The 17,061-nt window shown below is 39.7% G+C and overlaps 1 protein-coding gene across 2 annotated transcripts; it reads right to left on the bottom strand.

Annotated features, from left to right (window-relative positions):
* Window positions 1-13,339, bottom strand: MRPS21 (mitochondrial ribosomal protein S21). Of its 2 annotated transcripts, none has more exons than XM_074188709.1 (3): window positions 13,243-13,339; window positions 12,674-12,850; window positions 1-609 (listed from the first exon to the last, which is right to left on the bottom strand). In XM_074188709.1, the coding sequence occupies exons 2-3, from the start codon at window positions 12,754-12,756 to the stop codon at window positions 429-431; spliced, it is 264 nt and encodes an 87-aa protein (XP_074044810.1). In that variant the 5' UTR covers window positions 12,757-12,850; window positions 13,243-13,339; the 3' UTR covers window positions 1-428. The 2 variants fall into 2 exon arrangements, with proteins under 2 accessions (XP_074044810.1, XP_074044811.1); XM_074188710.1 differs by lacking the exon at window positions 13,243-13,339 and adding an exon at window positions 13,125-13,225.
* Window positions 13,340-17,061: the final 3,722 nt, after the last annotated feature.

Raw genomic sequence — 17,061 nt, 5'->3', positions numbered from 1 at the left:
TGTTATTTTCCATTCATTTATTTTAGAAGTCTTTGTCCCCCCCTCCCCCAGTTCTTCATAATGGCAAAAAAAACTGTTCTGTAGAGTTTTCCATTCATTAAGGAGACATGTCAGCAAAGAGGAACATTTAATGATATCACTCACCAGAAGGGGGGGATGTAAATGTGTGTGAATACGTGCATGTGTGTTTGTTGTGTGTACATATGCATATATATGTATGTATATATGTATGTATATTATATATATTGGGAATGAAAAGTTGGCAATAGCAAACAAGGTTGGAAAAAGAGGGAAGTAGTAATTTCCCTAAAAAAAAAAAGAGGGAAGCAAATGCCCTAATTTTTTAGGTTCTTAGGAGAAATCTGAAGAGCTACAACTATTGCCTATTAGGGAATTTTCACCCTAGATTTCTTCATCCCTGCTGGCTTTTAGCAGCCTTGCCATGGATCCATTCGGTTCTTGCGCATCAAGAAGTTGATTTTTCGTGCCATTTCCATGTTGTAGATGCGCCGACAAGTCTCATAGCTCTCCCTCTGTCTCCGGCGACATGGTTTCTCATAGTATCTTCGCCTCTTGATGTCATCAATGAGACCATCCACAGTAAGAATTCTGAATAGAAACAAAGCAAATTGTTTAGTGCCTTGGACACCTCCTAACACTCTTTGGGCAATGTGTACAACTCAACATTGCAATCTGTGAGGAAATGCAAATGAAGCCATGGAGATAATGTTTCTGTTCTCAGGATCTACAATCTAATTATTCCTGGGCTCTGCAAAGAAATGATATCAAGGCCTATCCCTCCTACCATACAGTGATATAATAAATAGGACTATAGGTGATTTCTGTCCTCTGTACCCCCAAACTTTTAGCAAAGGAACCTGGAGAAAGTTATCTTTTTTCCTTCAGCTTATGATCTATCTTCCACCTTTCCCTTCTCCACTTAGCCAGATGAGAAGAAAAACATTGACTGTGACTCCAGTAACAAGTCAGCCCATTAGATCATCTTCTGTGCTTCCCAGGAAGATTCCTCATGAAGGCACTGAACTTATACTTATCTGACTATTTCCCTCAACCTTTCCTCAGCTGGAGCTCTGTAGTAGTGAAAGCATCATTATTCTGCTACCCCCTTTATAAATTATATATTATAATAATGTCCAATTCCTAGTTTATCCTATCACTTTACTGTATCTAATAAGTGAGTCACAGGAAGGATTGGGATTTGGAGCCTGAAAGGTGGTTATTACAGAGAGAAGATGGAATGAGAATTTTATCCAAACAGCAGAGGAACAAAAACTGCTAGTCAGTTCTGCTCGGTGGGAAGTTCTATTCATTGATACTATTCAATATTGACAATCTAAAGATCTAGAAAGTAGCTGTTTGAATGCACAGAAGTCAGATAAAAACTCTACTAGGTAAATTACAAATGTAAACATGTATTTGAAACCTTATCCTGGATTCTACGAAGTTCCCAATGTCTCCTGCCTCACCTAGGTTCCTGCTACTTCAGATACAATTTGAAATTTGGAGAATCATTTTTGAATAGAGCTGTGTAGAAGTGGGGCACTTCAAACTCCCAAGATAGTGGGAAAGAGATTAACCTGAATAAGAAAGTACTCAGAAGTCAGAGGGCCTTATTTTAGACAGATCTCCCCAGGTTTATACCATACATTCCATTTAGTAATTTTCAGGCCTCCAGCATTTCAAGAGCCATTAATGCTGGGGCCTGACATTCCTTTCTACTCTACAAAGACCCTATCTAAAAGAGATCTCTCTTCACTTTTTAGGCTGTGTTGAGAAGCACAATCCCCTTCCAAATGGACCAAGAGCCCCAGGGAAACAGATCTAAAGCTAGACAAAGCCTCATAGACCATCCATTCATTTTATAGGTTAGGAGGTGCTTTCCTCTTCACAGTAGGATCTTTAATTAGGACATATACACATTAATCAGAGTCCAGAAAGATGCTGGTAGCACCCACCATAGTAATATCTCAAAATGGCATAAATCATGTCTTGGGAGTAAGAGTGGAACTATGAAGCTACAGATCACTAAGGTTCCAATCAGTTCTGAAATTGTATGACTTCTCGAGACTACATCACTGAACAGGTAGGAAGAGAGTTTGAGAAGGAATAATAGAAGAAAAAGAGAAAATTATAAAAGAAACCATCCTCCAATACACAGGTTTATGTACTACTTTAAGGTCTGTGGGGGCAGCTGGGTGGTGCAGTAGATAGAGCATTGGCCCTGGAGTCAGGAGTACCTGAGTTCAAATCCAGCCTCAGACATTTAATAATTGCCTAGCTGTGTGATCTTGGGCAAGTCATTTAACACCATTGCCTTAAATAAAATTTTTTTTAAATTCCTAAAAAAAAAAAGGTTTACAAATGCTTTGCATCTATTATTTCACTGGTCTGTGAGACTGTAAGGAATGGATAACTAATGGGACAATGAATACATGGTACAAGGGTGAGAGAATGAAAAGAGAGTATGTCCAACATTCAGGATGAAATCTGCAAATAGGATTCCCTGACAGGGAACAATTGCTTATGATTCAATTCAAGTTCTAATAATTAAGCATCTGTTATACTTAGAAGAGCAGTATTGTAAGTATTGGGGGTGGGGAATACAAAGCTTTTGGTAAAATACCTGCTTTCAGGGAACCTAAAATCCAATAAAAGATAAGACATAAATAACTATAATACATAATTATACTTAGAGAGGCAGATTGTGTAGTAGAAGCAAAGCTAGATCAGGAGTTAGGAGCTTTGGGTTCAAATCCCAACCAAGGTGGTTACTACCTATGTGGGCAAGTGATAACCTTTTTCTGGACCTCATTTTCCTCATCATAAAAATAGTAAGGCACAAGCTAATTTCTCAGATTATTTCCAGCTTTAGTAATCTACTGGGATAAATCAAATCCCTATGTGAAGTGCAAGGGGAAATAGTCATTTCAAGAAGCAGTGACTGGGGGGTGGTTGGTTAGGTGGCACAATGGATAGAGCACCAGCCCTGGAGTCAGGAGTACCTGGGTTCAAATCCGACCTCAGACACTTAATAATTACCTAGCCGTGTGGCCTTGGGCAAGCCACTTAAACCCATTGCCTTGAAAAATCTAAAAAAAAAAAGAAAAAATAAAGAAGCAGTGACTGAGTGGTTAGAAAGTGGTTAGAAAAAGAAGAGGAAACTCTTCCAGGTCACAGATATATAGGGTAGTGAAGACAATTGTTAAATTTTCCTTGGGAGCATTTATACCTGTGACATCAGTAAAAGCTTCAAATCAGGGATTGATTTATTGTTTATCTAGACTTAAGAAATTGACAGAGGAAATGTTAATATTCTGGATTAAATTTAACAGTGTTGTGCCTGTATTTTTTTGGAGTCAGTTGTTAAATATCCACTAGTATACCCTCAAAGAAATGAAAATGTGGGGTGGCTAGGTGGCGAAGTGGATAAAACACCAGCCTTGGAGTCAGGAGTACCTGGGTTCAAATCCTGTCTCAGACACTTAGTGATTACCTAGCTGTGTGGCCTTGGGCAAGCCACTTAACCCCATTTGCCTTGCAAAAAAAAAAAAGAGAAAAAGAAGAAATGAAAATGTGTTGGGTCTGAGTAAACAGAATAATTTAATTTGGCTGGAAGGGTAAAATATAAGATGATGTAAGAAAGGTAGGGTAGGAAATAAGAAATCTTGATTGCCATACAGAAGAGTCTGATCTTTACTCTGTAAGATGATAAGAAACCACTTAAGATTTCTGAATAGGACAAAACCTCAGAACAAAACAAAAAAGGGTCAGGTTTTCACACATGATATTCTTCTGCAGACTAAATCTTTACAACAACTGGCTGTAAGGTTCAAAGACTATAAAATCCCACTATGCCTTATTTTTTTTTAAACAGAGGTATTTTATTTGGTGGAGAAAAAAATCCTGCTTTAAAGGTGTGTCTCCCATGCAAATAGGAGTCCTTTAAAGATAAAATACAGATGCTTTATTTGATGATCCTCTAACTCTTAATATCAAAAAAAGGTTCAAAATTGGAAAATATATGTTCATCAAGGGTATTCGCCAATGCCAAGGAAGATGTCTAATAAAGAGTTCAAATGAAGAAGGAATTATATAAAAATGAGTCTTTCGCATGCTGTTTGCTGATGACATTATGGTAATTGTATCAACCTGAGAATATTGAAGAACCTCCTAAATGAGATTCACAATCTCTATTTTCTACAATAGGAAAAAACCAGTTTATGATAAATGTCTGTTTTCTTGGATACTTTATATAGTTGGATAGACTGAGCTGGCCCCAGGACAGAAAAAATATAGGTAAGCAGACAATACTGCCTTTAGGAAATTGTAATTTCACAGATCTCAAGCTTTTTTTCTGAAATGAAGGCTCATCTTTTTAACACCAATGATCTTCTGGTAATGGTATATCACTATGAATCACGGAGCAGAAGTCTCACTGTGTATCACTGAAAAAGCAAAGGAGAAGCATGATGGGTTTGAGCAAGCAGCAACACATTATCAATAAAGAAGTGCACAAGAAGAGGTATCACAGATGTCAGAGAAAAGTGGCTCTTAAAAGAAAGGAGGGTTGGCATGGTGGCTTATGCTCACAATCCTAGCTAAGCAGGAGGCTGAGGCTGGACAGATCTCTTCAACTTGGAAGTTCTGTCTGCAAGGGAGTATGCCAATTGGGTTTCTGCATTAAGATGGTGAGGCCTAGGACCAGGGAATGAGAAAGGCCACCAATAAGAAAAAGAACTGGTCAAAGTGTTTGTGCCAATTGATTATGGCATCTGGCTTAAGACAATTTTTCTTAAAAAAGGGAAAAAAAAATCAGGCTGGTCAGATGGATTAATTGATAGACAACCAACACATTTCAGCAGCAATATATGATCTCCAGTACAATGGGTGGCTTCTGTATGAAAGGTTTACTGGAGGGCAAAGAATCTCACAAAATGAAGTCATGTGTTCTGCCTCATCAGAAAGAGTACTAATTAAAGCAATCACAGCCACTGAAGGACAGACATATGATCAGAATACATAATGAATAAAGATTAGCCTGATCCTCACATAAAAGAAAGTACTAGAAAAAAGAAGAGGTAGATCTATAAAACTACTACAGTAGTCTCTAGTACTTGCAGTATTTCTGATGAGAGGTAACAATAGGTCTGTACAACAAATGTAGTAGAGAAAACATTCGGGAGAAGTAGATTGCTGTCCCTGCTTAAGAGGCAAATACCTTATTGTTCCCTGATGTACCAGGATATTAGGATCAGTTTAACAGTTTTCACCAGGAAAACGGGAATGTTCTAGTCTAAAATTTTACATAGCACAGGAAAAAATGGAAAGGAGAGCTACTAATGACACTCCCACCTCCAGAGGTATTGAAAAGGACTAGCCCAATCACGAGCTTTTCTGTAAACAGATAGGAACTTGTACTGCAGATACTTGGCAACCAACCTCTAAAGGAACCAGTCACCAGTTTTAATGAATTCAACAGATTATGTAAAAGGTGCTGAGCTGCTTGAGTGAAGAAAAGAACAGGCTCACATGTCAGCACAGCCAGCTCATAGCAAGCCAAATGAATACACAAGATACCCAATGGGGGCGGCTAGGTGGCATAGTGGATAAAAGCACCGGCCTTGGAGTCAGGAGTACCTGGGTTCAAATCTAGTCTTAGACACTTAATAATTACCTAGCTGTGTAGCCTTGGGCAAGCCACTTAACTCCATTTGCCTTGCAAAAACCTAAAAAAAACAAAAAACAAAACAAAACAAAACAAGATACCCAATGAGCCATCAAGGGAAAAGAGACCCCAATAGACACACTCCCAATTCTCCCTACTTTCATTTTCTTAATGGCCAGACATTCAAACAAGACTTTCAACTTAAGACCATCACATTCCTCCCCACCCACCCCCAAAGAAAAACCCTTAATAGGCACACATATCCCCTCAGCCAAGCTGACCAACAAAGACTATCAGTTACAAAATACATGCAGGTCTTGTGACAGCACCCCCTACAAACACATTTCCTTTATCTAGTTACCAGTACTCTTCAAAATTGCTAGAAATTTACCTTATCCCTTCTCTTACTAATCAATTTGGTTATTAGCTAACACCAACTACCTATGTAGTTAAAAGGAACCAGTTTTTAAATTGTCAACTTTAAGACCTGGGAAGGAAAGAAATGATTAATATCTTTTCCAATCTGATGCACAGATTAAAAGGGTACTCCACGCTGAGCGAGATAAGCAGAACCAGAAGAACATTGTACAATGTAAAAGCAACATGGGGTTGATGATCAATCTTAACAGGCTTGCTCATTCCATCAGCTTAACAATCAGGGACAATTTTGGGGCATCTGCAATGAATACCATCTGTATCCAGAGAAAGAAATGTGGAGTTTGAACAAAGATCAAAGACTATTACCTTGGATTTTAAAAAAAAGCAATCTTATTATGGACTTTTGCTATTTTTATTTTTTTTAAGGGTATGATTTCTCTCTTATCACATTCAACTTAGATCAATGTATAGCATGGAAACAATATAAAGGCTAAGAGACTGCCTTCTGAGGGGGGTGGGGAGAGGGAAGCAAGATTAGGGAAAAAAAAATGTAAAATTCAAAATAAATTAAATAAAAAAAGGTGTCTCCTTAAAAAGAGTACATGATCTCTGCAAGTGCTTCCCCAGTCATTCTTTTAGCACTTTCCTTAATGCCCCAAGACAAATGCTCTTAGACTTCTGAGTTTTCAAGATTATTTAAGGTTAGTAATTACAATTTTAAGAACAAAAAAGGAAAACTACTCCAGACTCACAACTAATTTTCCTTGTTGCTTATGGCCTATGCTCTCAAAATTAGTTGCCCTCCCAACAAAATTCTAAGACAGCCTTTAAAACAAGAGACTAAAGATAACAGGGTAAAGGACCAAATGCTATTTACTTTAACTCCTGTTTTATCAGTGGTCAGTAATAACTAACATTTATATACTATAATTCCACTGTACAGACAAGGAAACAGGTTGAAGACCTTGTCCATAGTGACATGACTAGTAACTGTTAGAGATAAAAGAACCCCAAGTCTTCCCTACATCCAGATCTAGAATTTTGTACTTATCATACTGTCTTACCAATAGACACTGCACGGTATTGAATGTTCTTGGACAATTTCTCCAGTCTCTCTGCTGCCTCCTAAGATTGAGAATAAAGTGGGAGTGGCAGGATGGAAACCCAGGAAGGCCAGGCAGGAATTGTCCAAATGTTATTCTATCTTTTCCTATTCCTCACCCTTACTTCCCCATCCCTCCCAGAGTGAAGGATATTTTGAGCTGAATTTAAAACTCCATAGCTGGCAGAGGTTTCAGAAAAACAAATGCTATGGCTAAGATGGAAATGTGTTTTGCATGACTTCATACACTTGATTTATATTCATGTGTATATAATGCTTGGGGAAAGGGTAGGAGAGGAAGATAATTTAGAAAGCAAAATTCAAAAAAATTATTGTAAAAATTTACAACTGGGAAATATTTAATGAAATAAATAATATTAAAAATGCATTTATTAAATGGAAATTTAGATCAGAAAGAAGCAGAAAGTGGTAGAAAAATATCAGAGGAGTACCCTATCCATCATTAAATACTTTATAATCACACTTCATATAACAATCAAGAATACAAGAAATCTGAGCCTCTCAATCACCTTGGCTTTTATACAATATACCTAGCAGTAAAAACATTATTAGAAACAGCATTACAATGGGTTGGGGTCCAATAATTTTCCAGAAGGAATATGGCTGCTTTTCTGACGTGAAAGAAGTATAAGGAATAGGAAGTTCCTCTCTAAGGTAAACAGATTACTGATTATATGGAAAAATACCAGTGTTAGCCTCTAACTTATTCAACTTTAGGCCACAAGGGGTCAGGGTCACTCAAGGACAAGGCAATAAAACAATCGTTTAGGAAGAACAATGAGTTGTTGAGTTTTGTTTTGTTTTTTTTCAGTTGCATTTCATATCTGTCAGACTCTTCCTGACCCCATTTAGGGTTTTCTGGGCAAAAATCCTGGAGAGGTTTGCCATTTTCTTCTCCAGTTTATTTTACAAATGAGGAACTGAAGCAAACAGGGTTAAGTGACTTGTTCAAGGTCACACAACCATTGGATTTGAGTAGTATCTAAAGCTGGATTTGAACCCAAGAAAATGAGTCTTCCATGGAGTGGCTAGGTGGCGTAGTGGATAAAGCACCGGCCCTGGAATCAGGAGTACCTGGGTTCAAATCCAGTCTCAGACACTTAATAATTACCTAGCTTTGCGGTCTTGGGCAAGCCACTTAACCCCATTTGCCTTGCAAAATCCTAAAAAAAAAAATGAGTATTCCAGACCTGTGTTCTATACAATGGCTAAGTATGCTTTAGTATGATACAAAATGCATGTAACAGATACAACAAAGATCCCAAAGTGCTCCCAGAAAATTTTTTTGGAAGGGAAGAATGCTTTCTGCAGAGAAGATCATAAGAAGGACAAGCTAATTTGAAGCCAACTTCTAGTAAAGCTGATTATAACAAATTCTCCAGCAGCAAATAAGCCAGTAAAACAATTTTCTCTGGTCTTTTGTAAGACAATCCCTGGAAAGTCTTAACAATATTTTAGTTATAACTAAAGTATATTACCAAAAACTATTTGGAATTCCTCTGGAACCAGTCAATCAACCTTTAACAAGAAAGATCAAGGCCCTGAGGATACAACACATTGTATACTGTATACAGATAAAGATATATATAGGTTGTGAGTATGTAGAAAACTTTTAACAACTGAAGGGATAATCAGAGAAGGCTTGATACTAATGACAATCCACCAGTTAAGAATTAGTTTCAGGCAAGAACAATGGCCCAAACAAATGCCTGGAAGCAGGAGATGGAATATTGAATTCAGAAAGCCTCTAAAAGTCCATCTGGATGAAACTTAAAAAGCATGTGAAGGGGAAAAATATGAGGAAAAAGTTGCAAAGGTAGGATTAGAGGCAGATGATGGGGCTTTAAATACCAGGCTATTTGTATTTTGATTTTAGTGGCAGTAAGGAGTCAAAAAGGCTTTTCCAAAGAAAAGGGACTGAATCAGCCCTTTGTCTAGGAAGATTAGCTGAGTAGGTAGACAGGATAAGGAGATCAATTAGGGCACTGTTACAACAATTCAGAAACAAGGTAACAAGAGTCTAAACTATGTTTGTAACCCAGTGAAAGAAAGGAACAAGTGTAAATAGGTAAAATCTATAAGACCTAGCAACCAATTAAATGGGGTTAAGAAGAGGAAAGACTCAAACAATAAATATTTATTAATTTCTTTCTACAAACCTGGTACATGGAAGGATGGTATAGAAATAGAAACAGAAAATTTCAAAGAAGGAATGGGCAAAAGGAACCCCATGGGAAAGAGGCAGAAAGAAGTAGAGACTAGATTTTTAGGCCAATGTGGATGCATGGAAAGAATGGTTCTGGTCACAACTTTTTCAAGACAACAGTCTTCATATAAACAGAACAAAGCCAAAAGGACACGTGATCAGAGTTTTCCACAGAACACTGGACAAAGACTATAAAGTAGAATCATAGATCTCGTGCTGAAAGAAACCTCCATGCTCAATCACTGAGTCCAACTAGCCTGTTGTATGAGGGAGGAAGCTGTGACTTAGCAGTAAAGTCTGTGAATGAGGCCCTCTGCCCCAAGAACCTCTGCACTCTATTGTCCTTAGTCCATCCTCCCTTTTACAGCTGAGAATGAGGCCAAAGGAATGAAATAACTAGTATAAATGACTAGCATCTATTGATGGTTAAGGACAGAACTGGAATTTGGATCCAGTTTTCTTGATTCCCAAGAGTCATCAATAATCTTTTAGTCTAGTAATTTTCATTTTACTTGAGGGGAAAAAACCCAAACTTACAAGTGGTAATATTCCCCTTCTACTAGTGCATAAATGATGTTTCTAATTTATACAATTTAAATGCACCATGTAATTGTAATGGTCCTTCATAATGTTTATATGACCACTTCTATAATAAAAATTTGTTACTTTGAATAAAAATAAAATAAATTGTAAAAAAAATAAATTTCAATAAAATTTAAAAAAAGTATTAAGCTTGGAGTTCAGAAGATGAATTCTGGATGTACAAATTTGGAAATCATCTGTATAGATGATAAATTAAAACCACAGAAGTTCAGAAGATCACCAAGGGAGAGATTTAAAATGAAAAAAAGGATCCCCAACAGAGCCTCAATGATGAATGATGAGCCCGCAAAAGAAACTGAAAAGGAGGCTGTCAGGTAAGTAAAGAAGTGTACAGGAAGCCAATGAATGAGCTTTCAAAATGAAACTCACATCTAATTTGATAATAAACTTGACTCTTAGACATCATTCCTCTTCATCACAAATGAAGTTTTTTGCCTTTAAAAAATTATATCAATTCCCTCCTTTTAAAATTTTTTTCAGTGAGAATTACAACAAAATGTGGCATATCCTCAGGAAGTACCAGATCATCTCACTTGCCTCATGAGAATCCTGTATGTGAACCAAAAAACAACAGCTATTTGAACTGAACATGGAACAACTGATTGATTTCACATGGGAAAAGAAGTAATGACAAGATTATATATAGTTACCGTATTTATTTCTCTTTAGAGCACATCATTCAAAATGCCAGGCTGGTTCAATCAAAAGCTGGAATTAAGGTTGCTGGGAGAAATATCAATAATCTCAGATATGCAGATGATACCACTGTGATTGCAGAAAGTAAAGAAGAATTAAGTCTCTTGATGAGAGTGAAAGGAGGAGAATGTAAAAGCTGACTTGACATTTAACATCAATAAACTAAGATCTTAGGAACTCAATTCTTTTTTTCTTTCGTTTTGTTTTTTTTGCAAGGCAATAGGGTTAAGTGGCTTGCCCAAGGCCACACAGGTAATTATTAAGTGTCTGAGGCTGGATTTGAACTCAGGTACTCCTGACTCCAGGGCTGGTGTTCTATCCACTGTGCCACCTAGCCACCCCAGGAACTCAATTCTTGACTGGAAGAAGAAATGTTGGGCTCAAAGCTCACTGCAGATAGCAACTTCAGCCATGAAATTGAAAGATGCCTGTCCCCTGAAAGGAAATTTATGACAAATATGGCCAGTATACTAAAAGGCAGAGTCCTCACCTTGCTGAAAAAGGTCCAGTTCATCAAAGCTATGGTTTTTCCAGTAGTAATGTATAGCTGTGAGAGTTGGACTATAAGAAAAGCAAATTGACACTTTCAAATTGTTATGCCGGAGAAGACTTTTGAGGGTCACTTGGACAGCAAGGAGAACAACTCAGTCAGTACTTACTTAAAGAAATTAAATTGGGCTAGTCACTGAATACTGAATATGAAGCTGAAGCTAAATACTCTGGACACAAAGTAAGATAGGACTCATTAGAAAAGACCCTGTTGTTGAGAAAGATGGAAGGCAAAAGGAGGAGACAGCAGAGAATGGGATGGATGATGTCATGGAACCAATGTACATGAACTTGGACAAACTTCGGAAGATAGTTGGGGCCAGAAGGGCCTGGCATAACATCATCCATGACTAACTTCACCTTTTATTAATCACTCTTAGCACTAAGAAATATCATATATTTAGAAACTAGTATTACTAAAACATAGATCTGACAATGTGAGTGCCATATGCAAATATCTTCTGTGACTCCCTGTAACCTTAAGAATAAAATACAAAATGTTCAGACTGGCATTTAAAGCCTGTTACAATATGGTTTCTATCTGCTTTTGCAGTCTTACTTTACATATACTCAATAACTCTAGTAAAACTGAGCTGCTGGTTGTTCTCCATACACATCATTCTATCTCCAGTTTGTCTTTGGATAATTGGTCCCTCAAATCTAGAATACATTTCAACCCCTCATCCTTCTCAGAACCCCTTTTCTTCAAAGCACAGTTCAGATGTCATCTCCACTCTCCCCAAATATTAATGCTTTCAAATTACTTTTATTTTCTTATGTTTACAGGTTACATCCTCCTCAGTGGAAAATCACCAAGTTCTTTTTTAGATTTGATGTTGTTTTTGTATGCCCAAGCACCTAGGTGCTTAATTATAAATGTTGAAATACGATTATTTCTTCATGTGGTGTGTAAGAATTGCAAAGCATATATGTCATTTTATGTTATGTTAAACTGTATAAGCCATCTTGTCAATAGGAACTCCTTTCCCTAAAGCAGATCACACATCTCTAATTGATAAGATCAGCTGCTTGAGTTTGGAGAGGTTACACTACTTGCCCAAGGTCACACTGAAGGTAAGCACGGGAGGCCAGATCTGAAGATGGTCTTTTCCTGACCCCAAGTTAGGCAGAGTATTCACTAAAATAAGCCAGACCATTCATACCCAAACAGTTTTATGAAGTTGTCTTAATTTCCCAATTACACTATGAGATCCTCGTGGATATTCCACATCCAATTGGACTGTATCATAAACAATTAACACTCATCCTAGGTGAACCTCGGAGAAACTTCTTTCCTCAGTCTCTTTAAGGACCAAGGCCATGGCAGGTTTAGAAATTATCCAGACACGTGGTGGAAACAAAGAAAAGGATCCTGCTGCCACACCCTTTCCAGATAATCCAGGGGAGCAGCTACTGACCTCCCAGCAGTTACCTGTTCAGGGTCCTGTAGGCACCTTCCACATTCCCTTCCTGCACCATCACAGTCCTGGCAATGAACTTCAGGTGATTTGCCATAATGGTGGCACAAAGTTGTCCTTGTAAGGAAAGGAGTTCTGGGCTGAAGCCGCAGAAGGGTGGGTGCGCGGGGCGGGGAGGAGAGGCCTGCCAGCTGGAGAAAGGGAAAAGCGACCCGGTCAGTGTTCATCCGGGCTTAGAAGTCGGGGGGCCTGAGGGTGGGCTAGGGCGCGGGGAGGCCTGCGCCTGCGCGAAGGAACGCTCGGGCGCCTGGGACGCCAGGCCTCCAGCAAGACTAGAAGAACTCGAGCGTAAAGGGGATCGGGAGGGGATGCGAAGCGTTGCCATGGGGACGGCATGGCAAGGCGCACGTGGGGTCGCCAGCTCTGCTCGTGGCTCCCGGAACCAACCCGCCCTCCTGCCCGGACCTGGCGCGCTCTTCTAACAGGAAAAGGAGGGTCTCTCGGGGAGCCCCCCCCCCACCGTCCTCCTCATTTTTTTCCTCCCCCGGGAACGTAAATCCTCAACCCTCAAAAACTGACTGACCTCTGGCCTGCGTCGCGACCGGAAACGGAAATAAGAGGATTTCCCCCCCCCCCGCAGGAGCGGGAGGAAGAAAAGCAGCGGCTGCCGCGCGCCGAGAGGGAGGGAGCGCAGGGGGCGGGGCCGCGCACGCGCGCTGGCTCCTGGCGGAACCATGGCAACCTTCCGGTACCCCCGTCTCAAAGGCCCGCGCCGACAGAGCGCGAAGCTGAAATGTGGCTGCTGGCCCGCGGCTGCCCTCTCTGGCCCCTTGTCTCCCTCCCTCTCGGGAGATGACAGGACCAGGGACCTCCTCTGTCACCCTCCTCAGCCTCAGAGAGCGCCCGAGAGCAGCACAAGCGGCGCCTGCCCTGCCCCCACCCCATCACGTATTTATTTGGCGCCTAATTTGTGTGCCAGGGCTACAGGGACAAAGGAAAGTGCCCCTTCCGAAAATTGCAGCGTGATGTGCCCACGGGCCTGCCCGCGGCATTTCCCCCCAAAGTCGGATATGTTGAATCAAATCACCAGCTCTAACAGCTGCTTTCTTTCCACCCTGCATCTGAGCTTCTAGTTCTTGCACAACTTTCAAGTTTCTCCTCCTTTCTCTGTCTTTCTGTCTCCCTCAGACTTAGCCTCTACATATTCCTTAAGGGTTACTGTGTCACGAGGGGCCCCCCTAAGCCAAGGGGAGAAGGGAGGGAAAAAAGGAAGATTCCCTCCCTAAAGCAACCCCTCAGTTACAAGGACTATTACCTCCCCCAAGATAAAATACAATGCACATACCAAATCTTTTAAAAATACAAGGGGTCTCTCTAGATAGCAAAATAAGATTTTTTTGGCAGAAAGACAGCTAGGTGGCGCAGTCACTGGAGTCAGCACTACCTGAGTTCAAATTTGACCTCAGACATTTAATAATTACCTAGCTGTGTGACCTTGGGCAAGTCACTTAACCCCATTGCCTTGCTCAAAAAAAACCCCTAAAAAAAAGATTTTTGGGTAGCGTAAAAGATTTTTCTAAAAATCCAAAAAGAAAGTACAGTAAAGTTCATCTTTGCCAGCTCAGGTTCACACAAAGAAACATCCAGAAATTTTTGTATATAGAGAAAAGGTCAGTAGAGAAAGGAGCTGCTTAGGTGTTTATCTCATAAAGGTCTTCTATCTCAGGGAACAGGAAGAAGCAAGCCAAGCTTGAAGCTATGCACTGGAGACAGAGATGGGAGACCCTACCAGGATCTAGGCAAGGATTCCTAGTCTGCAATTGGGTAGATTCCCCCCCCCCAAAAAAAAACTAGGTCTCAGAAACAGAATTCTGCAGGGATCAAACCACTTCAGGCTTGAGCATGAGGATAACACTCATAAGCCCATCTAACAGTACCAAAGAAAATTCTGGAAATTCCAGAAGTTACCAGAGCCTAGAACAGTTTCAATTCTGGAAAATAAAGCTGGAGAACTCAATATATATAGGAAAATAGTAACCATAGACAGAAAGAATATACTCAAACTTTGAATCTCCAGAGAAATTCAAGTCTCAAATACAAATCAATTTTTCCAAGCAAGATCATCAAAATAATGAACACTTATGGGACATTTACTCTGCTGTGTATTTTGCTAGCTACTACAGGTACAAATATATATGACAGACTTTGCTCAGACAAGTCTTACACATACAAAAATAATAAATGGTAGCACATGCCAAATGTCACAAAAAGGTTATAACTTGTACAATAGAAAAGGTTGGATTGAAAGTCTAGACAAATTACAGTTCCAATTTCATCATGTGACCTGGACAAGTCTATATCCATGTTGAATTAGACTAACTTAAAAGGTCGCTTCTGGTTCAAAAATTTTATACTTTGAGTTTCAGAAGGGAAGATATCCATGTAGAAATATTCAGCAGTCAGAAATATGGTATCAGCATTCAGGAAGAAGGTCAGATAAAGATCTGAGATTCATCTGAGTAGAGGTGAGGGTTGAAAGTTTAAATGATTATCTGAGGTAATCTAGAAAGAGCATTGGGATGATGACACTTTTGGAGTAAGGGAGTGGAATCAAGAAAGGAAAACAAGAAAGATCTGAGAATGGAGACAAACCAAAATGTCACTGTTTTATAGATGCCAAGAAGTGCTCAAAAAATAAAATTGAATTAAAAGGAGTGGTTAAAAGAAATGGAATAGCAGGGATAAAGAAAAAAATGCTTTTTAAAAAAAGCTATTGAAGTAGGTTTGATTAAAAGATCTCTAATGGGGGCAGCTAGATGGTGCAAAGCACAGGACCTTGGAGTCAGGAGAACCCAAGTTCAAATCCAGCTTCAGACACCTACTAATTACCTAGCTGTGTGACCTTGGGCAAGTCACTTAACCCCATACTGTCTTGAAAAAAAATATCTCCAAGGTCCTTTTCAACTCAAGATATGAGGTCACTGCCTGCCTGAAGGGGTAGAGGGACATGGGCAACATTCTTCCTGCCTTCCTAGAAAGGTAATCCCTGAGCCCTTTTGCTCAATGAAAGACTAAAAATCCAAGAAAGTCACTGAGGATAGACCAATGTACCTCAAGGTTGAAGGAATAGGAAAAAAGCCACCATTCTCAGAGAGGATGAAGCACACTTATTCTGCCATTGATTTTCAGTTAAATAGTTCTCAAAGTCATCAACAAAGAGAGGGAAGACAAGGAAAGAAGGAAATGAAAGATTTGTGTGCTTTTCTTACTCTAGACTTGAAGAATTACTATGAGAAATGTTCACACAGGGCAACAACCTCCAACAGAAGGTCCAACCTTTTTTTTTTTGCAAGGCAAAGGAGTTAAGTAGCTTGCCTAAGGCTACATAGCTAGGTAATTATTAAGTTTCTGAGGCCAGATTTGAACTGGGGCACTCCTGACCCAAGGCCGATGCTCCATCTACTGTGCCACCTAGCTGCCCCAAGGTCCAACCTTTTACAAAAACTCAGGATGAACAAAGTAGATGTTTAATTGTACATAACTACAATTCAGCTTTTAAGCGTTTGAGAAACATAACTAGATGGCTCAGTGGGTAGAGTACTGGACCTGGAATCAGAAGACCTGAGTTCAAATCAAGCCTCAGACATTCACCAATAGTGTCATCCTAGGCAAGTCATTTAACCTCTGATTGCCTTAATCCTTCCTAGAAAAGGAAATGGCAAACCACTCCAGTTTCTTTGCCAAGAAAACCCCATGGACAACACAGGTGTATGCTAGGATCCATAGGGACACAGAAAAGCTGGACGTGACTGAACAAAATAATAGGGAGCCTTTCCTTTTTTTCACATCTAGCAGTTAAAGCTCATGCCTGAGGGAACCTCAGCTCTGACAATTCAAGATTGTTCTTCCCTCTTAGGGAACTGACAGTCAGTTATGGATGCTGTAAGTTCTTATATCCTTACCTTGGCATTAATTATATGAGATTTGCCTCTCCAGTATATACACCCCAAAGCATCAACAGCCTACTGTAAATGGACAGCCCACAGTAGAAGCTGCTGTTGATCTGGGTCAGAGGAGGATAATAAAAATGAGGATTGTAGTCCTAGAATTAATTAAAAACTAATCAAACTGTGAAACACACAATTGAACTGAGAATTGTTCCAAGAAGATGCCACTGAAGGGAGTAGTAATACAGAGAGAAGAACCTCAACCTAAACAACCTTTTCTGCTTCTACTTTCCAGTTAAGTATAAAAGATTCGTTGGTGGTGGGTGTCTGTGTGTGTGTGTGTGTGTGTGTGCGCACGCGCGCGGGCGCACGTAGTGTGTGGGCAGTAAGGCACCTTTGCACAGGGTAGCAAAGAATGGTACAAGGGTGTTCTGCCTCCTCAAAGCAACAAACAA

Source organism: Macrotis lagotis, chromosome 5 (assembly GCF_037893015.1).
Source record: "Macrotis lagotis isolate mMagLag1 chromosome 5, bilby.v1.9.chrom.fasta, whole genome shotgun sequence".
Classification (NCBI taxonomy): domain Eukaryota; kingdom Metazoa; phylum Chordata; class Mammalia; order Peramelemorphia; family Peramelidae; genus Macrotis; species Macrotis lagotis.
The sequence above is the reverse complement of the archived record's forward strand: the minus strand, read 5'-3'. Positions and strand labels throughout refer to the sequence as shown.